This window comes from Ambystoma mexicanum, chromosome 9 (genome assembly GCF_040938575.1).
Source record: "Ambystoma mexicanum isolate Mex_15411 chromosome 9, UKY_AmexF1_1, whole genome shotgun sequence".
Lineage (NCBI taxonomy): Eukaryota > Metazoa > Chordata > Amphibia > Caudata > Ambystomatidae > Ambystoma > Ambystoma mexicanum.
This window is the reverse complement of record NC_090931.1, coordinates 1,193,256,552-1,193,274,565: the sequence shown is the minus strand read 5'-3', so window position 1 is coordinate 1,193,274,565 and position 18,014 is coordinate 1,193,256,552. Positions and strand designations below refer to the sequence as shown.

The 18,014-nt window shown below is 42.9% G+C and overlaps 1 protein-coding gene across 2 annotated transcripts in view; it reads right to left on the bottom strand.

Moving 5' to 3' along the window:
* Positions 1-18,014, bottom strand: part of NXPH2 (neurexophilin 2) — a 457,303-nt gene that overhangs the window by 436,111 nt on the left and 3,178 nt on the right. The window contains exon 1 of one of the 2 annotated variants that reach the window (XM_069616531.1): positions 17,343-17,446. The exons of the other annotated variant lie outside the window; for it this stretch is intronic. Within the exon in view, the coding sequence (XP_069472632.1) occupies positions 17,343-17,387 (45 nt within the window). The 5' untranslated portion in view covers positions 17,388-17,446. Of the gene's footprint in view, positions 1-17,342; positions 17,447-18,014 lie in introns of those variants that run through there. 2 annotated transcript variants of the gene reach the window in all.

Genomic DNA, 18,014 nt, shown 5'->3' with positions numbered 1-18,014 from the left:
TCTTGGGGGCGTTACTGGCGCTGCTGCAGGGTCGCTGCGATTCTCTGCGCCACGGCTGGTTTGGGAGCCTAAAATCCATGAATACGCTGTGCGCGGAAATCGGTTTTGGCGCACGTGCCTGGCGCAGACAATCGCACGCGGACACTCTGCGCCAGCCGCTTGCAACACTTTTCTGGGAAATTCTATGAATTACCCTGTTAATCCTCCATCTATCGCTGCCAGCCATTCCAATATACATGTAACCAACTCATTTAAAATGTGTTCAATACTACAGAGTAACTGATGCCAGTAAAGATTTAGAAGCAGCATCTTCTTCATTACTCTGTTAAATTGTATCGACAACTGGACAGCTAAAATGCCCCTTCCCACTTGAAGTTGGTTATCAATAACCATTCCTGTGACAATTTTAATGAGGATGAGAAGACCACCTAAGGGCTATCCATGTGCCCCCTTTTTCTGCTGTCTGAAATATTGTGGCATAGCCATCAGAAATGGGGATTTGTTTAAACCATGTTTCCTGGATAAGGATTATATGGTAACCTTTTAGTATTCTACCCAATTTCTGATTTGTAAATAAATTCAAATCCCCGCAACTATTCTAAGACAATGGGCCGCATTACGAGTCCGGCGGTAACCCGCTGGTGTGACCGGTGGGTTGCCGCCGGACTCATAACACTTTTAGCGTCCTGGTGTCCCGGGATGTCAGGCAGCGGAAAATGTTGTTCCCCATTCCTGTGGCATCCCATAGGACACCAATGGGAGGGGGGAGACAGAAGCACTGGCACCATTTGAAAACTCTGCGGGCAGGTGCTGTTGCGCAGGTCAGACCTGTCAGGCGCAACTGCCTCTGCCCGCAGAGTTGTAGTGTGGCGGTCCGGAAACGGTGCTGGTAGGGTCCGACCAGCACCCTTGTTCCAGACCGCAACACTTGTAATGAGGACAATATTATTAAATTAGTAACATCACTAAAGATGGGGCGATAACCGTTGCCCATCAAGAGATCTGGATAGCTAGGTCTTTTTCCTTTACCCATCTACCCTCCACCCTTGCCCACTGAACTTTACAGTCCTGGTTCGACTCCTGATCTACTGATACCATTAACCCATTCTCTGTATTGCCCCCATAGGATTTCTGTACATAGCTCAGTCCTAGATCGCCAAACTGATCCACAGGTGATATATCATACCCGTATTGATGTAGTGGCAGAGATTCCTTTAGTAATAAGTCAAAAACTATTTTAGAAAAGCTGTCGTCTCTGGCCACATCTAGTCTGTATGCGTAGAAGAAATCTATTCTCACTAAATCGTTAAAGTGTGAATTTCACGTAATAGGGAAAGGATACCAGCCCTATCCATAACTGTGCATCTATTCTCTGGGTGCAGACACTCCACTTAGAGCTTCCAGCACTTAGATTTAGTCGTAACATTGGTTTCACTTTTCTTTGGCTGATCAACCAGATTATTTTTCAACCTTAATTGCTGCTTCAAATCTCTCCACTCTGTTACCATAAGGTCTAGACCACAGGCTCCCCCAAAAAATAATGGGGCATCCATTTTATAGGTATCAATCTCTTTCCTACATCATTCTATCCACCCAGCTTCTCAGTAGTTATCCCCTCTTTGACCAGTCACACACTTCTTTCTCTCATTAAATTTCCATTATTTTTGTCCCCACTCTCACTGCAATTTGGGTTTAGTACTGACCTCTTCCAGCACCTCCCTAGCTATGGCTTGATTCATATTTGATCCCCAGAACATAGATTTTGCATTACCCATTCCCGAGCCCTATAATCTTGCCTCCCCCTACTGTGTGGCCATCATCCAACTTCTTTTTACAGTTCGGGCCAACTTTGGATACAGAGTCCGAAAAATCACATTGTGTATGTTTATTCAAAATGGGGTCTGTTTACGCTGCTAGGTCTACCTGTATCCAACTCGTCTTACACCCAGGTGTGGCCACGTCTGATATTTCCACCATTCCTCAGGATCATTGTTTTCCACAGCCTTTTCTGCCAATACTTTTAAGTATTTTATGGACAAACTCAGTAATTTTCTTGTTCCCCCTAATCCTCCCTCGCAGGTAGTGTGGGGGATAAAAAAGAAATCCTGGTGCTACTGTTGTTAATCTTCATCTGTTTCATATGTTTTGTCTTTCTTTTCTGTTTCCCCTATACTTTTGCCTGGCATTTCGTTTGGTCAATTGGCTGGTCTTTATGCAGTACTCCATTTTCTTTCATTTTCCCCACATTCTTTACATCCCTCTCTCTTAAGCTTGATTGAACTGCCTACGCATTTGTGATTTCACTCTGTTACGTTCTTGTGGAATTTTCAGGGATAGCAATGAGCACTTCCTTTGATGTATTCATGCTATTGATAACGCCGCCTGTAGACTTACTTTGAGGGCTGGAAGCCATAAAATTGAACTTTGCCAGTCTTCATTCTAATAGTGACGCTTGTGTTTGTGAGTCATGTCGCAGGTTCAATAAAGCCAACAAGGCACACATAATCTGATTAATCTCCTGCAATAGTTGATCTTGCAAAATAGCTGCTGTATGATGAATGTGCGTTATCATTCATCGTATATACCTGTTGCTGCTGTGTCAGAGGCAGCCTGGATGAGTTTGATGTATAAGAGGATTCTGAGTCAGAGTCCATTGCTTCAGAGAAGATGGGGTGGGTATTTAAATAAAAGTCTTCCACCCTGATTTACTACCAATCTCCTCCCCAGCCTTTCCAACACTGCTAGCAATTCCCCATCAGATACTAACTGCAGTTGTGAATGCAGGGTACTGTTGAAGTCCACCCTGCTTCCCCTCAAGCCTGATGGGCCTGGCTGCTGACTGTCCACCACATTCTCCTTCTGCACTGTGGTGAAATATGCAGCTATTGAATTTGTTGCTGGGCCTTTCTCTGTTTTCCCATTCCGCTTTGTATTTATGTTCGTAGTTCGTTCCGTGTTAATTTGGGCTGTAACCATTTCAGTGTAACTTACCCCACTTTCTACCAGTGAAAGGGGTAGAGGCATTTCCATTGCCAGACTTAATGCTGGTGAAGCATCCAGCATAGAGGCATTATTAACCCACTCTTTGTAAGTCATAGTGTCTGTGTCTGTCCGCCCTCGAAGGTTTGGGGCCAATTGCGCCTGCACCATTAGTTTACCATCACGTTCTCCCTGAATGCACTTTCTCGCTCCAGTGTTTTCATCCAAGATGGCAATGCCCGCTTTCTACAAATGCAGTCTATGGACTGAGCGTGGCACTTTGCAACCCTGCTTCCTTGCTTTTGTGAAAGACGCTGTTTACTTTCGGGTTTACTTCACTCTTTCTCCAGCCTTGCTGCTCTTCAGTTTTCTGCCTGGTTCTGCTGCTCCTCCAGTTTATCTTTGGCCTTTGCTTCTCTGCTTGCACTCCCTTGAGCCTTCATTGCCTTCTTACTGCTTTCTTGCATTCTGCTGCCCTTTGCTCCAGTCTAACACTGGTGTGTCTTTTCTTCGAGCTGCCTATTTTCTCATGCTTCCACTTGCCGGTCATATTAGCCTCCACTAGTGCTGGGATTTTATGTGCTACCTTAGCAGTAGGGGAATCTGCCTTCACTGGATGGACTTTGCGGAAACATAAGAGACGTTCATCTCTACTACCTGTACACCTGCTCTACAAAAGGATTGAAGGGATTTTGGCAGCCTTTTGGCTTTTTCAGATGGTGGTCTTGTGCCTTAGCTTTGGTTCTTGGTGGGCATAGTGGCTACTCCTCGAAACCGGTTCTACCTCTATATAGATCGGAGATCTACCCGGAAGAAGAAGACCCCTGTTCCCAGAAAGAATCTTCTTGAATCATCTACAGAGGAAGATTCAGGTGAGGGTGAATTCTTACATGTTGACACATAGTTGTTTTTTTAGGTCAGCCCATTTTCACCCATGTTGTAACTTAGTCCTGGCTTCTCTGAATGTAAACTGCACTCACACTGCCTCTCCAATCTTCACCACAAGTCGTACCTTGTGTTTCCATGCAGGCCTCTTCTCTGCCTCACTAGTAGAGGATAGCACACCTGCTAGTACTCCAACATCAGATCTTCCTCTTCTACTGTTTACATTCACTGAATCTCCAAATAGACTGAATTCTCTCTTTTTTTTACTGCACTCCGCCACTCTGCCACACCCTGTGGACTGCAGAATGCCACTTGGAGTCCACTTTGTGTCTTCTTCGCGGACATCGGCAGTTATGTACCTGTGGAGCCTCCCAAACTACTTGCAGAAACGCTAGAAACACAGGTATCATCCAGTACAGCAAGCAACACAGCAACACTGCAGAGTGACACCTGGAGTCAACTTCGCATCCGCTTCGTGGACGTTGGCACTGATGTACATTAGGAGGTGGAGCCTCCAAAACCACTTGCCGAGACACTGGAAATACAGGTATTACACACTACAGCAGGCAACAAAGCAACACTGCAGACTGCCACTTGGAGTCCACTTTGCGACTCCTTCATGGATGTTTGCGGTTATGTATGTTAGGATGTTTACATTCCCAAACCAATCACTGAAAAGCAGGTACCACAGGTATCACGTAGTACAGAAGGCAACACAGCAACACTGCAGACTGTGTGGAGAATCCAGTGGATCCCCCACTAAAACCCTACCTAAAGTCTCCTCCCTGGTGGCCAGAAGAGGGCAGATAATTCCTGATCCCAATCGTGGGTGTGGTGCACTGTGGGAGGATAGCCTGAGTGGAGACAAGGCCCAGGGCGGTGAAGTGATTTCACAGGGTGAGACACAGGATTTCTCCTTGGAGCAAGATACTCTTGCCACTGGGTTTATGGAGGAATTGGCTTATTGAAAGAATTAAATGTATCTCAACATCCTGCTAAAGATTGAAAGATAAACTCCCAGGGTAAAAGCTAACCAAGTACCGTATTTGAAGAACACGTTTTTTGCCTTCCTATAATTATGATATGATGTGATAGGTTATTTATAACATGCTTAATACCCAGAGGTTTCTAAGCGCAGACCCGGGGAGCGACCTGTGTTGCTCCGTATCATCTTGCTTCCAAGGTGAGCACATTGCTGCTGAGCTATCCTCCCAAATGCCAAAGGTATACCAAAAGGGATGAAGAAAATGTGGTCTTTTCTGTTCCATCTATCTCTAAACGGTTAAGCCATATAATTCCTCTTCCAACAATATCTGGGAAAGGGAAAGTACCAACCAAAGTAGTAAGGGAAAAAACCGAATTTCTCTAAAAAGAACTACATGTTCCAGAATCCTTCAGGGCCTGTGATGAAGAAGATGGCTGAGGAGGCATGTAGAGGAGCAGAACAGTTAGCCAGACGTAATAGTCTTTGGCAGGGTCAGGCAATTAATATGAAGGCCCTGAGTGGCATAAAATGCTGCAGCAGAAAGGATTAGCAGAAAGAAGCTGGAGAAGAAGCTGGAAGTTCAGCAGCAGTAGCAGAAGAAAAGCAGAGCACGAGGCTGGAGGTTTACTAGGATGTGTGACCACAGAAGGGATGCCGGTGCTAAGGAAGAGCAGATTTCACCTGCAGGCTCTGAATTGGTAATGTGCTCACAAACCATGTTTGGCTGTGGCTGCATTGTAAGAGACTGGAAGAAACTGACAGTCTTTCCAGGTGCATCTTTTTGCTGTAAATGCAGAGCTGACGCTGTGTGTGTACCTGAGGCCAGTGTGCAGAAGCAAGCTAAGGGACGCTGGAGAGAAGCGACCCTCCCTTATCAAGGCTGGATTGGAGACACCCGTACTCTGGAGAGATTTGCGTCCCAAGAGAGCCTGTAGCAGTAGTAGAAGTCAGAAGGTCGGACGTGGAAGCTGCCTGGAACTTTTGTGATTTCGGAGCCGCCAAATGAAGCTCTGTACTACAAATCACTTAAAATACCTTGCCGGTAACTATACCAGCATAGTTCACACTCACGTAGAAGTTAAAGCAAGTGAAGGTATTTGCAGTTGTGAGAAGTCCTGTTTAACAAAGGGAATTGTAGCATGTGCTTATTCAGCGCTAAACAAAGTGCTCACATGGAAAGAAATCTTTCCATTTCTCATTGTTGTATAACAAGCATTACCGGAGAGGTTGCCTGTCTCCTATTAAGTTGGAGAAGGTTATCGGTAATAATTTAAGAAGCCATAGTCGACTTTCCCAAAGTGTTACAAGAACATTTAACATCAAAGAAAGGTTGCATATAATATATTGTGTTCCTCCTACATGTTAAAGCAGGATGCTGCCTGAATCAAAAGGGAACAGAAGTTTATAAGTTTGTGAACAACCCAAGTGGAACAAGTAAAAAAGAAGTAAGATGCCAGCACTAACCTTCCTCAGATGCAACCACCAGGCGAAAGGGAGAGGCCCCCTGGGATCCTTGCACCCTTCCAGGTCTATTAAATATGTACTGACCTGGGAAGGACAAGCGCCCCAGGGAAAATCCTCTAGGGGAAGAAAAACCCTGGATCTGGGACTCTTCGGTCTAGCCTGGTCGATATGTGCTGTAGCAGAGTGTGCAGTGAAACTGTCTTGACTCGGGATGCGTTGGATTCTGTGATGATGCCTTGTACTGCTGGCCAGGAGAGATTTCACCTGACGTCCGGAAAACAGGTAAGTGACCCGACTGAGGGATAGAAAGAGATAGGTAAGTGTACATGAAGATGAGAAAGTGAAATTAATGTTTGACCAGTTTAGACTGCGTACCGAGATCCCTTTAAAGGGTGAGTCTATGGCCCATACTGTTGTGCTAAAGTGAGATCGGTACCACCTGGGAGGAATGGAACTCTGTGTGAGATGGTGCACGTGGCGAGATGAGAAATGAACAGATGGTAAACCTGCCTACCTAACGTGATGGTGAGAGTCTGTAGCTTTACAAGGATTTTTTGTTCATAGCTCAGTAGGGAAGGAGTGCGACTGAAAGGCGAGAAAGTAGAAAGTTAGAATGATCGTAATGGCGAAGCGGGGGTGGGATGTAAACAATGCAGAGCCCACTGAAGTGAACCGATCCCGAGAAGCCGGTAAGAGAGAGGATGCCAAAAGAACTGTTCGCGAGGGCGTGGTTTGATTCTGTGGGAAGTCGAAACAAGAAAAGGTTAATAAGCATGCCAGGAGGAATACAAAGAGTGAAATTATCTAGAAGGCGAACTCACGGAGCAGATGCTAATGGAGTAGTGGCGTGCCGGGTCCTTGCACCAGACAGCTCATCTACTCGCACTGTATCACAGCGAGGCATAGCAAAGGGAGACAAGGAAGCAGGACCAAAGACTAGAGAGGTGCACAGAACACCTGGCACCATCTTGGAAGTAGCTCGCGAAACTAGACCCACATGCCTCCATCTCCTCCACAGTGACTGATGCTGGTAGCGAAGTGTGACAAAGTTGAAATCTTCAAAAAAAAGAGATTGTGCATATCTAAATCTGTTTCTGAAGGGAACCTGAATCTTCTAACACTCAGCACAAACTGTTTAATAATTTCATAAATTGTTGAGGTCACAGACAGAACAAACATTACCCAAGCCAGTAGACAGCATTCCTAAGGTTAAAGCAGCCCAATTAAGAACTGAACATTATGATTTTGAACTTGTTGAAGCTATTGTAAACCTGGGGTCTTCTGATACAAAGGTGACAAGGTTATCCAAGGCTGCAAGAGTGGTAGTACAACTGTGGCATAGCTACTGGAAACAGACAGATGTATCTAAGGCTGGGGAAGGGAGCTGGGTGCTTGCTAAAAGAACTAATCATGAATCTGTGAAGCTGAGACTGGTGAAGCAGAGAGAGCGAGAAGCAGTCCAAGAACTCAGCCAGATGTTTGTGGTAGATGCAAGACTGAAAGGAACACAGAGAGAAGTGTGCCTTGCCAACCTGTCGAGGTCGAAGTAGAAGTAGTAGGAAACTTTGAGGCAAAGATGCCTGCTTTCATAGTGCCATTTGTAGACGGGAGTTGCTCAGGACAAGCAACACCCTTAGAAGAAGCATCCTGACAAATGGTATTTGTGATGCTGCAGAAGTTACACAAGGAAAATTGTCATTCAGGTTGAAGTGAAGCTTTTGCTTTGACTTCTATTCATTCTCTCCTGGAAGGAAGCAATCAATGATTGCCATTTGTACTGAGTTCTTTGGGGAACTTGGAAAGGGGATCTTTTCAGCAACTGAAGAAGGAGCTGTTACCAGTGGATTTATGTTTGGGTAAACTTGTGTTCCTTTGGAACTTTGCATGAACTGATTTAGAACTTTATTTTTCCTTGGAAGAAATTGACTTTGGGGCTTTCTGGGGGAATGAGGTCTACCCAGGACAAGTAGAAATCACCCTAGACACTAGTTATTTGTTAATCTTTTATTTATGTTGTTTATGCTTTGTTTTGATTGTTCTCTTGTTTAGAGTGAGGGCTAGTTTTATGTATGCTAGGTGATTTTCCCTTAGATTCTAGAATAGGTAGGGAATTCCCTGGTAGAGTAGACTTAGTTAGGTTTTATTTGCAATTATTCTTGGAAATAAAATGTCGAACACTGGGAAAACTACACGCAGTTGTCGGCCTCGCATTACTGACCCCCTCATAACTGCCACTTGGTAGTTCACTTCACGTCCGCTTCGTGGACATCAGCGGTTATGTACAATAAGAAGTGAAGCCTCCCAAACCAGTTGACGAAATGCTTTAAACACAGGTATCACGCAGTACAGCAGGCAACACAGCAACACTGCAGACAGCCACTTGGAGTCCACTTTGCATTTGTTTCATTGAAACAGCAGTTATGTAGATGAGAAGGTGGAGTCTCCCAAACCACGTGCCGAAACGCTGGCAACACAGGTGTCACACAGTACATCAGGCAACTTTGACTTTGCTCACCTCTGTGCTTTTCAGTAATTTTCTATTATATTTTTGTCTCCAAAATTTCTCTTAGAAGCTGCCACATGTATTCAGTAATCTATCTTTAAAAAATATGCCCTCTCCTTGGACCCATTATCCCTTCCTCCCAAACTCAATATCACCCATTGCTGATGGAATACTCTGAAATGTGGACAGTCCAGCCTACTCTGCTACTTGTATGCCATATGTCTCTCAATGAGACTCCCATTGCTCGTTTTCTCCGTTGTGCATGTGTTTAAGTTTCAGTCTCCTTAAATGGGGATAGTGTCTTAAAGCCATACCTCAGTTTCACTGCAATAAATGTCTTGTTGCTCAAGGAATTTCGTATGAACTCATGGTATCCACACAAACTATCTAAAACCATTTCATAAGTAATCTTCAAGATTATATTCTTCTTTGGTGGTGTTGTGTATGGCATGCTCCACCGTGTACTGCCTCTCATGATTGCTGCAGTTCAAATGCATGGCTTTGCAGCTAGATGAATTGAATGTAATTGGCTATAATGCCATTATTTCCAAGTATTTAAAATGGCAATTGTGTTGAAGTCCCCTGCCTGACCATTGGGGTATAGAGTGGATTGGCCATGGGGAGCAGATGATGCTGCCTACTATGTGAAACTGTGGGATGTACTGGCCCACTAAGCTCTGCCCTGCAACATCACTGTGTGCTGGTGGCACCAGAACCAGCAAAATGGCCGCAAACAGCCCTATGTTCACTAAGCCTATGAAAATTGCGCTGTGAAACCAGAAAGCTGGCTGCCAATCTACATTGCCTGTGTCAGTGGTGGAACAGGAGACCCCACTGCTGAAACCTGTCACTGGGCTGCCCACAGAGTGAAAATGGAAACTACATGAAAGGCAGTGCTTTATTGCAAGGAAATCCAGAAGTGCTCTGAAATCCTTTTTTGCTTGATTGCTGAAATTACAAAATAATGGTTCAAAACATCAGAAAATATCCAACATCCTTGCTGGGTGTTACCCGTCACTTCATTTAAGGAATCCACAGGAAAAGCAGAATCCATCATAAGAATATCCACATTAAAAAGTGTGCTTGCCTGGGAAAAATCTGTCAAATATGGGCGCAGTACCATCGGCCACCTGTATGAAGCTGTCATTTAATTGCATTAGAAGTTTAAACTTGTGCAGTTAAAATCAAATGGTTAGAATTAAGTGACTTGTTATCAAAAGTAATATAGGTTGAAACTATTTAATCTCTATGTTTTAAAAGACTGGAATTAGAGTTCTGTTTGCCTGTTTTGAAATTATAAGTTTATTTTAATCAAAGAAAAATGTAAACAAAGTGATTTTTAAAATAACTGATGCCAGCCAAAGAACTACAAAGCGAATTCCACAGCTTGCCCCAACAAAAGGCACCTTCCTTCTGCTCTCTGGCCCAGGAACTCACATTCAAGTGTTGATGAAGAGGGGAGGGGATTTGAGCTGCTGCTCCTTGGAGAGACAAAGGACTTCCTTGATTTAAAAGATATGCAGATGCAAGTGTCAACAGAAGCCCCTGCCAGAGGAAAGAGGCGGGGATTGATCTGGAGCCACCAGGCACTTTGGGGGCGGGAACAGACCATTTTGTTTATTCTTAAAGCACAGAAAAGTATATTTTTGAAAAAAGGACTGACAAAGGACTGTGCGAATTAGTAAAAATTGGAAAATTACAGTATTGTTAATGTGAAATTTTTGGTCACGTTTTAAAAGTATTCAGAACTCTGTGCTATGTTTAGGGACATGACTGCAGAAATTGTGGTTTTGTAGCAATTGTATTGATTCCAGAAACATGAAACTTCATATGATTATGCCCAGATATAATGCGCACATATGTGTACAATTGTGGATAAATCTGACATTGGGTACCAGACCAAAAGTGCGGAAAAATTGCCAAATCTAGACCCAAGATCTCACCGCGACGGGTCTTGGATGAATACGTGCTCCACAAAATCTGTGATATAAATATGCTATTGCTATCAAGTTTGTAAAATTGTAAATATGTCTTGTATGAAAAGTAGATTTCATGTGCACAAACAGAAGGGAGGTTTTCCCTGGATCATAAAAAACATCGTCATGATGACACTCTGTTTTCTTCTCAAATCAAGGGAGAGGAAAGACCCTAACTAATAGAATACCAGGGTGTGCTTAGGGTAATTCAGCAGACCCACCCTTTTAGGAAATACATAAATACAGACAGCTTTGGACCTAGAAAGACACACATTCACCCACCAACCGATTGCTGGTGGAGCACTTTGCAAGAGAAATCCCTATTCCAGACTCCAGAACTTTGAAAGCAGAAAGGCCCATTTTCAAAGCTGAACCATTCTCAGCTTGGCCTTTAACAATCCAGAAACCAGATTTTACCCCAGACCTCTAAGGGGAACAAAAGAACAGCCTGGCTGTGCTGTGCTGTGCTGCTTTCTTGCTAAGAATTCTTGCCAGAATCCAAAGATCCAACCCAGTAGAACCATGCTGCGAACCAGAACCCGTGAGATCCAGTCCAGTCCCACCGTGCGGTATCCAGAGTGCCTTGCTGATTGTAGAACCAGAGCGCCTTGAGCCCAGTCTGGTGTGCTAGCTGAATTGCTGTCCAGAAAGATCCCTGACCAGATCCCTGACGGGTCCATTCCAAACATTGGTAGTGAGTATCCATAGCATAGGATTGTCACTAGCATATGTATTGTCCATAAGTCATCCCTATCCAAACCCATTCTCTCATATCCAGAACTTTATTGCTAAAATTCTCTTGTCTTGCCTGAACTTTTTTTTCTTACCCTATAGTCCTTTCTAATAGTAGTGTTAAAATCATCTTTGCGCTGATATATTTTCTGAAGAAAGGCGAGCGTCTCGGCAGGCCAAACCAACCAGTGACATCCTGGGCTGGTGGCTGCACGGTCGTGTATTTTGCATCTTCATAGTCTCCCCTAGTGTAAAGAAACCTTGTTTGTCATTTTTAAAAAGCACATTGTTGCTTTGCTATTTTGCCTCTTTCTAAAAAAAAGACCTCCACAAAAACCTTCATGACTTCTTCACCGTTTATGCTAGAAATTAAGTTAAGTGTCTACTTGAAGCTAACATCCTCAGCTTTCCAACGAACCCAAAACTGCATCCCAACTCCTTATAGTTTTTCCGCAATCACGCTTACCGCGCGCAGAAAAGTTTGCAGCAAATTTTTCATTTGGCTCAAATCTATCACCTGTGAAATAGCTGTTCATTGTATCCAACCTCAGAATTAAGTTTTCAACCTGCTAGTTACTCAATAATCATTGCTAGTGTTTGTCTGATACCATACAAAGCGGCTCCCACTAGTATTGAAACAATTTTAGTGAATTAAATCCATTTTCAGTGTTTTAACCATTCATGCAAAGCCAACTTTAAACCATTTTTCACAAGTTTGAAATCATTCCTGTTTCTCTCTCTGTGTTTGCTGGGGGGAAATTGGGATTGATACTCCTTTGTTGAATTCTGCATTCCTGAAACCTGTTTTCTCTCCTTCCATATCTTTATATTGCATATTGGGGGGGATTGAGAAGTGTGCAGGGGGAAAGAGTAATCACATTGCATTTTGATTGAACATGCAAAAGTATTATTAAATGCTGCATTGTTTTTCCTATTACTCCGTGTGATTAAAGAGATTTATTGTGACATCACCCCATTGGTGATCATTGTAAAACTATTAAAATAGTGTGATATATATATATATATATATAGTGAAATACATAAAATAAATGTTTTTAACTTTGCAGAACAGCCTGCAGCCTGCTTCCTGGTTCAGTGAGACCGGGGGGGATTCAAAGAGAGGGGCGTGATATAAGGGTACCTCATTCAGAAATAAAAGAACTTATAGACATACATAAATAATTAAGGGTTTCAGCTGTGCATCACACACTAGGCCTTGACTTAGGTGGAGTGCCAGGTTGAAATCACTTACAATACTGGGTCCTGGTGTAATGCAGGGATAATCCCTTGGCTTTCCCCACAATTTCTGATATATTGGCTGGGGCTTATGACCTTGAGCAAGAATAGGTCCCTACCTGTTTTATAGGAACTCAAAGATTTGGCAGTACATCTAGAACTCGGGCAACTCTTGGTTCAAACAAAGTGACTACATGAGACCTAGCAACCAAGACACCTTGAGGCACAAGGCTTCCCAGAATAGGTATGGAAAATCGGGGATTCAAGCATCCATGGAATGTGGCATTCATCAAAGCAAGTATGTACATTGAACACTCAGCCACTCTTGTGGTGCGCCGTTGCCCAAAGAAACAATTCCCCCAACACATCTTACATTACCCAAAGGGTGAGGTTAGCTATGGTGGCAGCAGCTGCTGGAACAGGGTTCTTTGAGGGAAAAGAGAGGGACAGTTTATGCATGCACCATCTAATTCATGATGCACAATAAGAGAACCGAGAATGCAAGATGAAAGCTAAGCCTAACATAGGCTGGGTCTACCTCTATGCACAACACAGTGGCAATTATGTGGGTACCATTCCTCTCAGCTCAAACGGCAGAGCCTATCCCTATGGAAGGATAATTAAGCTCCTCAGCAATTCCCACCACAAAGACGGTTTACCGGGGGGGGGTGGGGAGATATGACTGGTATAAAAAGGATGTTTATTTCAGGCAGGTTGTGGGTATTTAGAGGTGGAGTAGGAGTGATGTTGGACAATGCTCCAGGTGAGAGCAGAAGAAGTGGGAGCAGAAGGAAGGATGATGAATAGAAGTGGCCAGAGGGCAGGAGAGATGAAAGTGGTAAAGAATAAGAAGGCCTAGATGAGAAACCTCAGAAGGAATGGTGTTGAGGTGGAAGAGAGCACGAAGGTGGTGAGGAGGAGCATCAGTGGGTGTGAGAAGGTTGCAAAGAAGTGTGAGGAAGTGGTGAAGCAGAAATGAAATAAAGAGGAGCGAGGAAGTGGTGAAGCAGAATATCAAACATAGTGAGGAGTAGGTGTAAAAGAGTCAGAAGTAGGTTGGAGGAGATACAAAGGGAGAAGAGGAGGTGTATATTCAAGTGATGTTTGGTGAAAATATTGAGAGAGGAGAGTAGGAGGAGAACATAAATAGAAAGAACAGACACACCCTGAAATCATGGGGTATGATTGGAGGAGGGATGAGCACATGGAGATTCATTGTGGATGACGAGAGGAAGATGCTGAAATCACTCAAGGAGGTATGATGTCTGTAAATTGGCCCTGCCTGCCTAAATTCAAACAACCTGCACCAGGCCGACAGCAATCCCTGGGTCATAAATGCCCCAGCCTTCAGCCTTCAGCTCCAAGTGGAACGTACACCATTTTAATGTACAAGCCAGGAACTGGTATGCCATGGCAGATTGTGGTTCTCTGCATTATATCAAACAATGCATGTGAAATTTGCATAGGGAATCTTATTTCACTTGTAATTATTGTACGGACTTGTCATGCGCCGGGGCAGCTGGCGCCTCTGGAATCATTGGAGGACTTGCCACCATTGTTCCGTTCCATCACGGTCCTATGCTCATGCTCTGAGCGGTCTAGTTCTCATGCATCATGGCAGCTGTGTTACATACTCAGTTTGTTTCCTCTTTACCAATAAGTGTTATGTATAGCAATATATCAACAGGCAGTCTGAGAAGAGGGTAAGAACAATCCCTATGATATCCTTAGCAATAACTTATGACTGACCTCTTTAATATAATTGTATCACTAGCATTATTTTTCAACAATGTAATGGACTACATAATGTGTGTGATTGATTTTTCTATTCCACTTTATTTAATGATATGTTTTAATCACATTATGGGATTTTTATATTTTAATAGGATAATTAAAAAAAATTAGATTACGAACTTGACGTCCAAATAGCGCCAAATATTGAAACCAGGCATTGATTTGTACAATTACTGAGGAACATCCTCACAGCATGCTACTCTTCCAATATTCGTGCATTAACGTCACATGTATGCACAATGACCAACATGGTGCTCCTTAGCGCACGATACAAGCAGATGTTCCTAAAGCTGAATGCAGCTAAATGCAACTGGGGATAGGGAACCATTCGCCCCATTATCCCAGGGAAATATAGTATGAGGACAATTTGCAATTTCTAAATTGCTCTGCAGTTATCATTAATCCAAGTGAACTATAGTTTTATTAGATCGTACTACACATTGGTTTCTTTTTTATATTTTACTTCTTTAGTAACATGATGTAATTTATTTTGATATTTAAGTAAGCTCTCCTCATGAATAACTCCTTTCCTACTTTAAACCGGGTAAGCGGCTTATCGGTTCATATTTATTTTTCAATCTCCACCATTCTTTTTCCATAAGCAAGTTCAATTCTATTAATAATATATTATTCTTGTTATTCACAGAGAGGTGAGCACCAAATTGAACCAAATTTTGAATAATTTGTTTTTAGACTAAGAAAGTCATTGACTATAGGAAATGTAGGGTAAGTTAGCAACTATTGGAATACATATGTCAAACTGTTAAAACTCATGCAGTACAGACTAACCAGCATCTTTCTTTCTTTTTCCCTTCTCCTCTCTTACCCTTGTGGTATACATTACTGTACTTTAATGTCTGATAGGACCATTGATCCAATCATGAGGCACTCTAAAGACAGTTAAGATTGTATGTAGTGTCGATTTCACAATTAACTGGAGACGTAACCAATAGGGTAAGATTGGAACTTCGCATATACTAGCATGCAATGATTTTTGTTTATGAATCAATGACAAATATGTGTTGTTTCGGTTGTCCCCCTTTTTCTCGCCCCATCTGGTTCTATTATTTTTACTAATGCATTTTACCTTGGTTTATTATGTTCTTGCTTTTGTCTGGCTGTAGTATAACTTTACATTTAGATCTTCTAAACACTGCTATAGTAATGATACATTGCATTGGGCATTTTTTGCTTTTTGAATGCTTTGGGTTTATTATTATTTCTCTTTATGCATGGGATACCATTATCATCTTTTATGCACTTATTGGGGAGTACTGAATTGTTAGTATGCCTTGACAAGGACCAGATGAAACACGTGTTGGAAATCAATTTAAGGCAACTACTTAAGAGCCTAAAACGTTATTTATGACATTGTTTACTTATTCATTAAGTCTCCGAATGTGTTTTGTAATCTAATGTTGCCATCAGCTGAGCAACAGTACACATCTCCTGTGTCTAACATGTGACATGTTCCTTTCCGTAATTATCTGACCATGCAAATTACCACTTTCGGAGACTTCCTCTGTCTCAATCAAGTATCCAGGCCTTTGAATGATTTATACATCTATTAACGTTTTTCGATTAATTCGGAAGGCAAGTCAAACATAAGATAAACTAAAATGTTTCCTGTGAGTGGGAGAATCCCTGGGCCAAAGGCAAACACATAACTGAAACACGTGTATCCTGCGTTCAAATGAAGCAGGATATCGTTTTGCCACTCGTTTGTACCAAAAGAACAATAGACATATTCGGGTGGAAGAGCTAGTATTTAATGGGCTTGATTTACCCTGACTATGCCTCTGATATCTCTAGTTTTTATGAAAGATTTGTTTGCAACATGAGACTAAGTTCAAGCCTCGTAATTTAGTTGAACGCTCGCTTATAAAGAGTAAGGTTTGTAACTCGAACACTGGACATACAGAACGACCTTGCAGCAGTACAAAGCACTGAGCATGCTGCAAGGTTGGCTTAACTAATATCCTAAAATAAACAATTTACTGAATATGTATGACAGGACTAAACGCCCTTCCCTTTTTGTGACACACTAGGGACTCCTAATTTATCTTTTTAATCCACTCAAAGCACGGTCTGCATTTATTTGCCTTATTTCCTATTTCTTGAGGATTATTGCATTAGCACACCACTTTCATGCCAAAAGAATGCACGGCAAAGTGAACTGATAGAAGTGTGTAGTCCTTAACGTGTAATGATGACACGTCATTAGATGGAGGGTCTAACACTGCTCTTCCTGTTAAGGGAAGGCTATGTTGCAGCAGCAGGGAAGTGGCCTGAGGAAGTGGCATGTGTGCTCTTGGTAGCTAGTAATCAAAATGCTGAGTTAGCCCAACAAAATATTGCTCTCGGCTAGGGCACCTGTTTATTTTGTTGGTTGGTTCACAGTTTTAGAAGAAAAAAAGTTACTTAAACTTGTTAATCGTGTTATTTCTCATATGTCCCTTTCGGTTCTAGCATCTCCAACGTATCATATTGTAATCAGATGGATGTGTTGGTGCCATCAGTACAAGAAATTGCACACAATTGAAATCAAAATGCACAATGCATTCTACCGACTGTAGCTAATAGAGACGCAGAACTTAAGTTAGAGATCGTTCAGGTATAAATGCATGTTGTTTTAAGCACAAGAATGATAACTTTCTTCTGTACCTTTCACGGGACCAATCCAAGTAAAGAATTGTAGCTATTAAGGATCGGGCTTCCCTTAAAAAACAATAAATCAAATTAAATAAAACAAGGCACTAAACTAACACAGTCCCTCCACCACACTCACCTTATCCTGCAAGTCCTGAGATCTTATGATGAAACCATGTTTCATGTAGCGTGGCCATGCTAATACCTGGGCACAGATAAGATGAGTATCCGCTTAATAATGGGCCTGCTCATTCATAGTCAATGCCTTCGATCTCCCAGGTGTGAGCCTAGGCCCATCCCTGATAGGCTTCAGCAAGGCCTGCTCATAGTACTCTACGCCAAGTTTCATCGATCCGGAACATCTATAAGAATACTCCCTGGGGCCCAGTGCACACCCCAGCCTCCAGCTGGCGCCCTATTATCCGCTCCCTCACCCCGCACCAAAAACTTCCTCCGCTGCTGGCTGGTTCAGCACCCAGTTATTCAGCACCCCCCCCCCCCACACAACTGAAGTCGCCCCACCATTGCCTCCTTCACTCTGCCCTGCATGGATCAGTCCGTAGTTCAGTCGGGCAGGCGGGAGTGTCTGCTTTCCAGGAGACGATTTGTCGTTTGTCAGACATGGAACAGACAAGTAATATAACGGTATGCACTGTGGCTGCCACTGGTCTTCCGAGGCATCTATCTGCATGCCCTTTATTTTCACTGAAAAAGAATAAAAATGGCTCCAACTTCATACATTGAAATGCAAATCACACCACAGGTTCCACTGGCTGTTGGACAACTGGTCAGGTCCTTTTGTCTCAAGCAG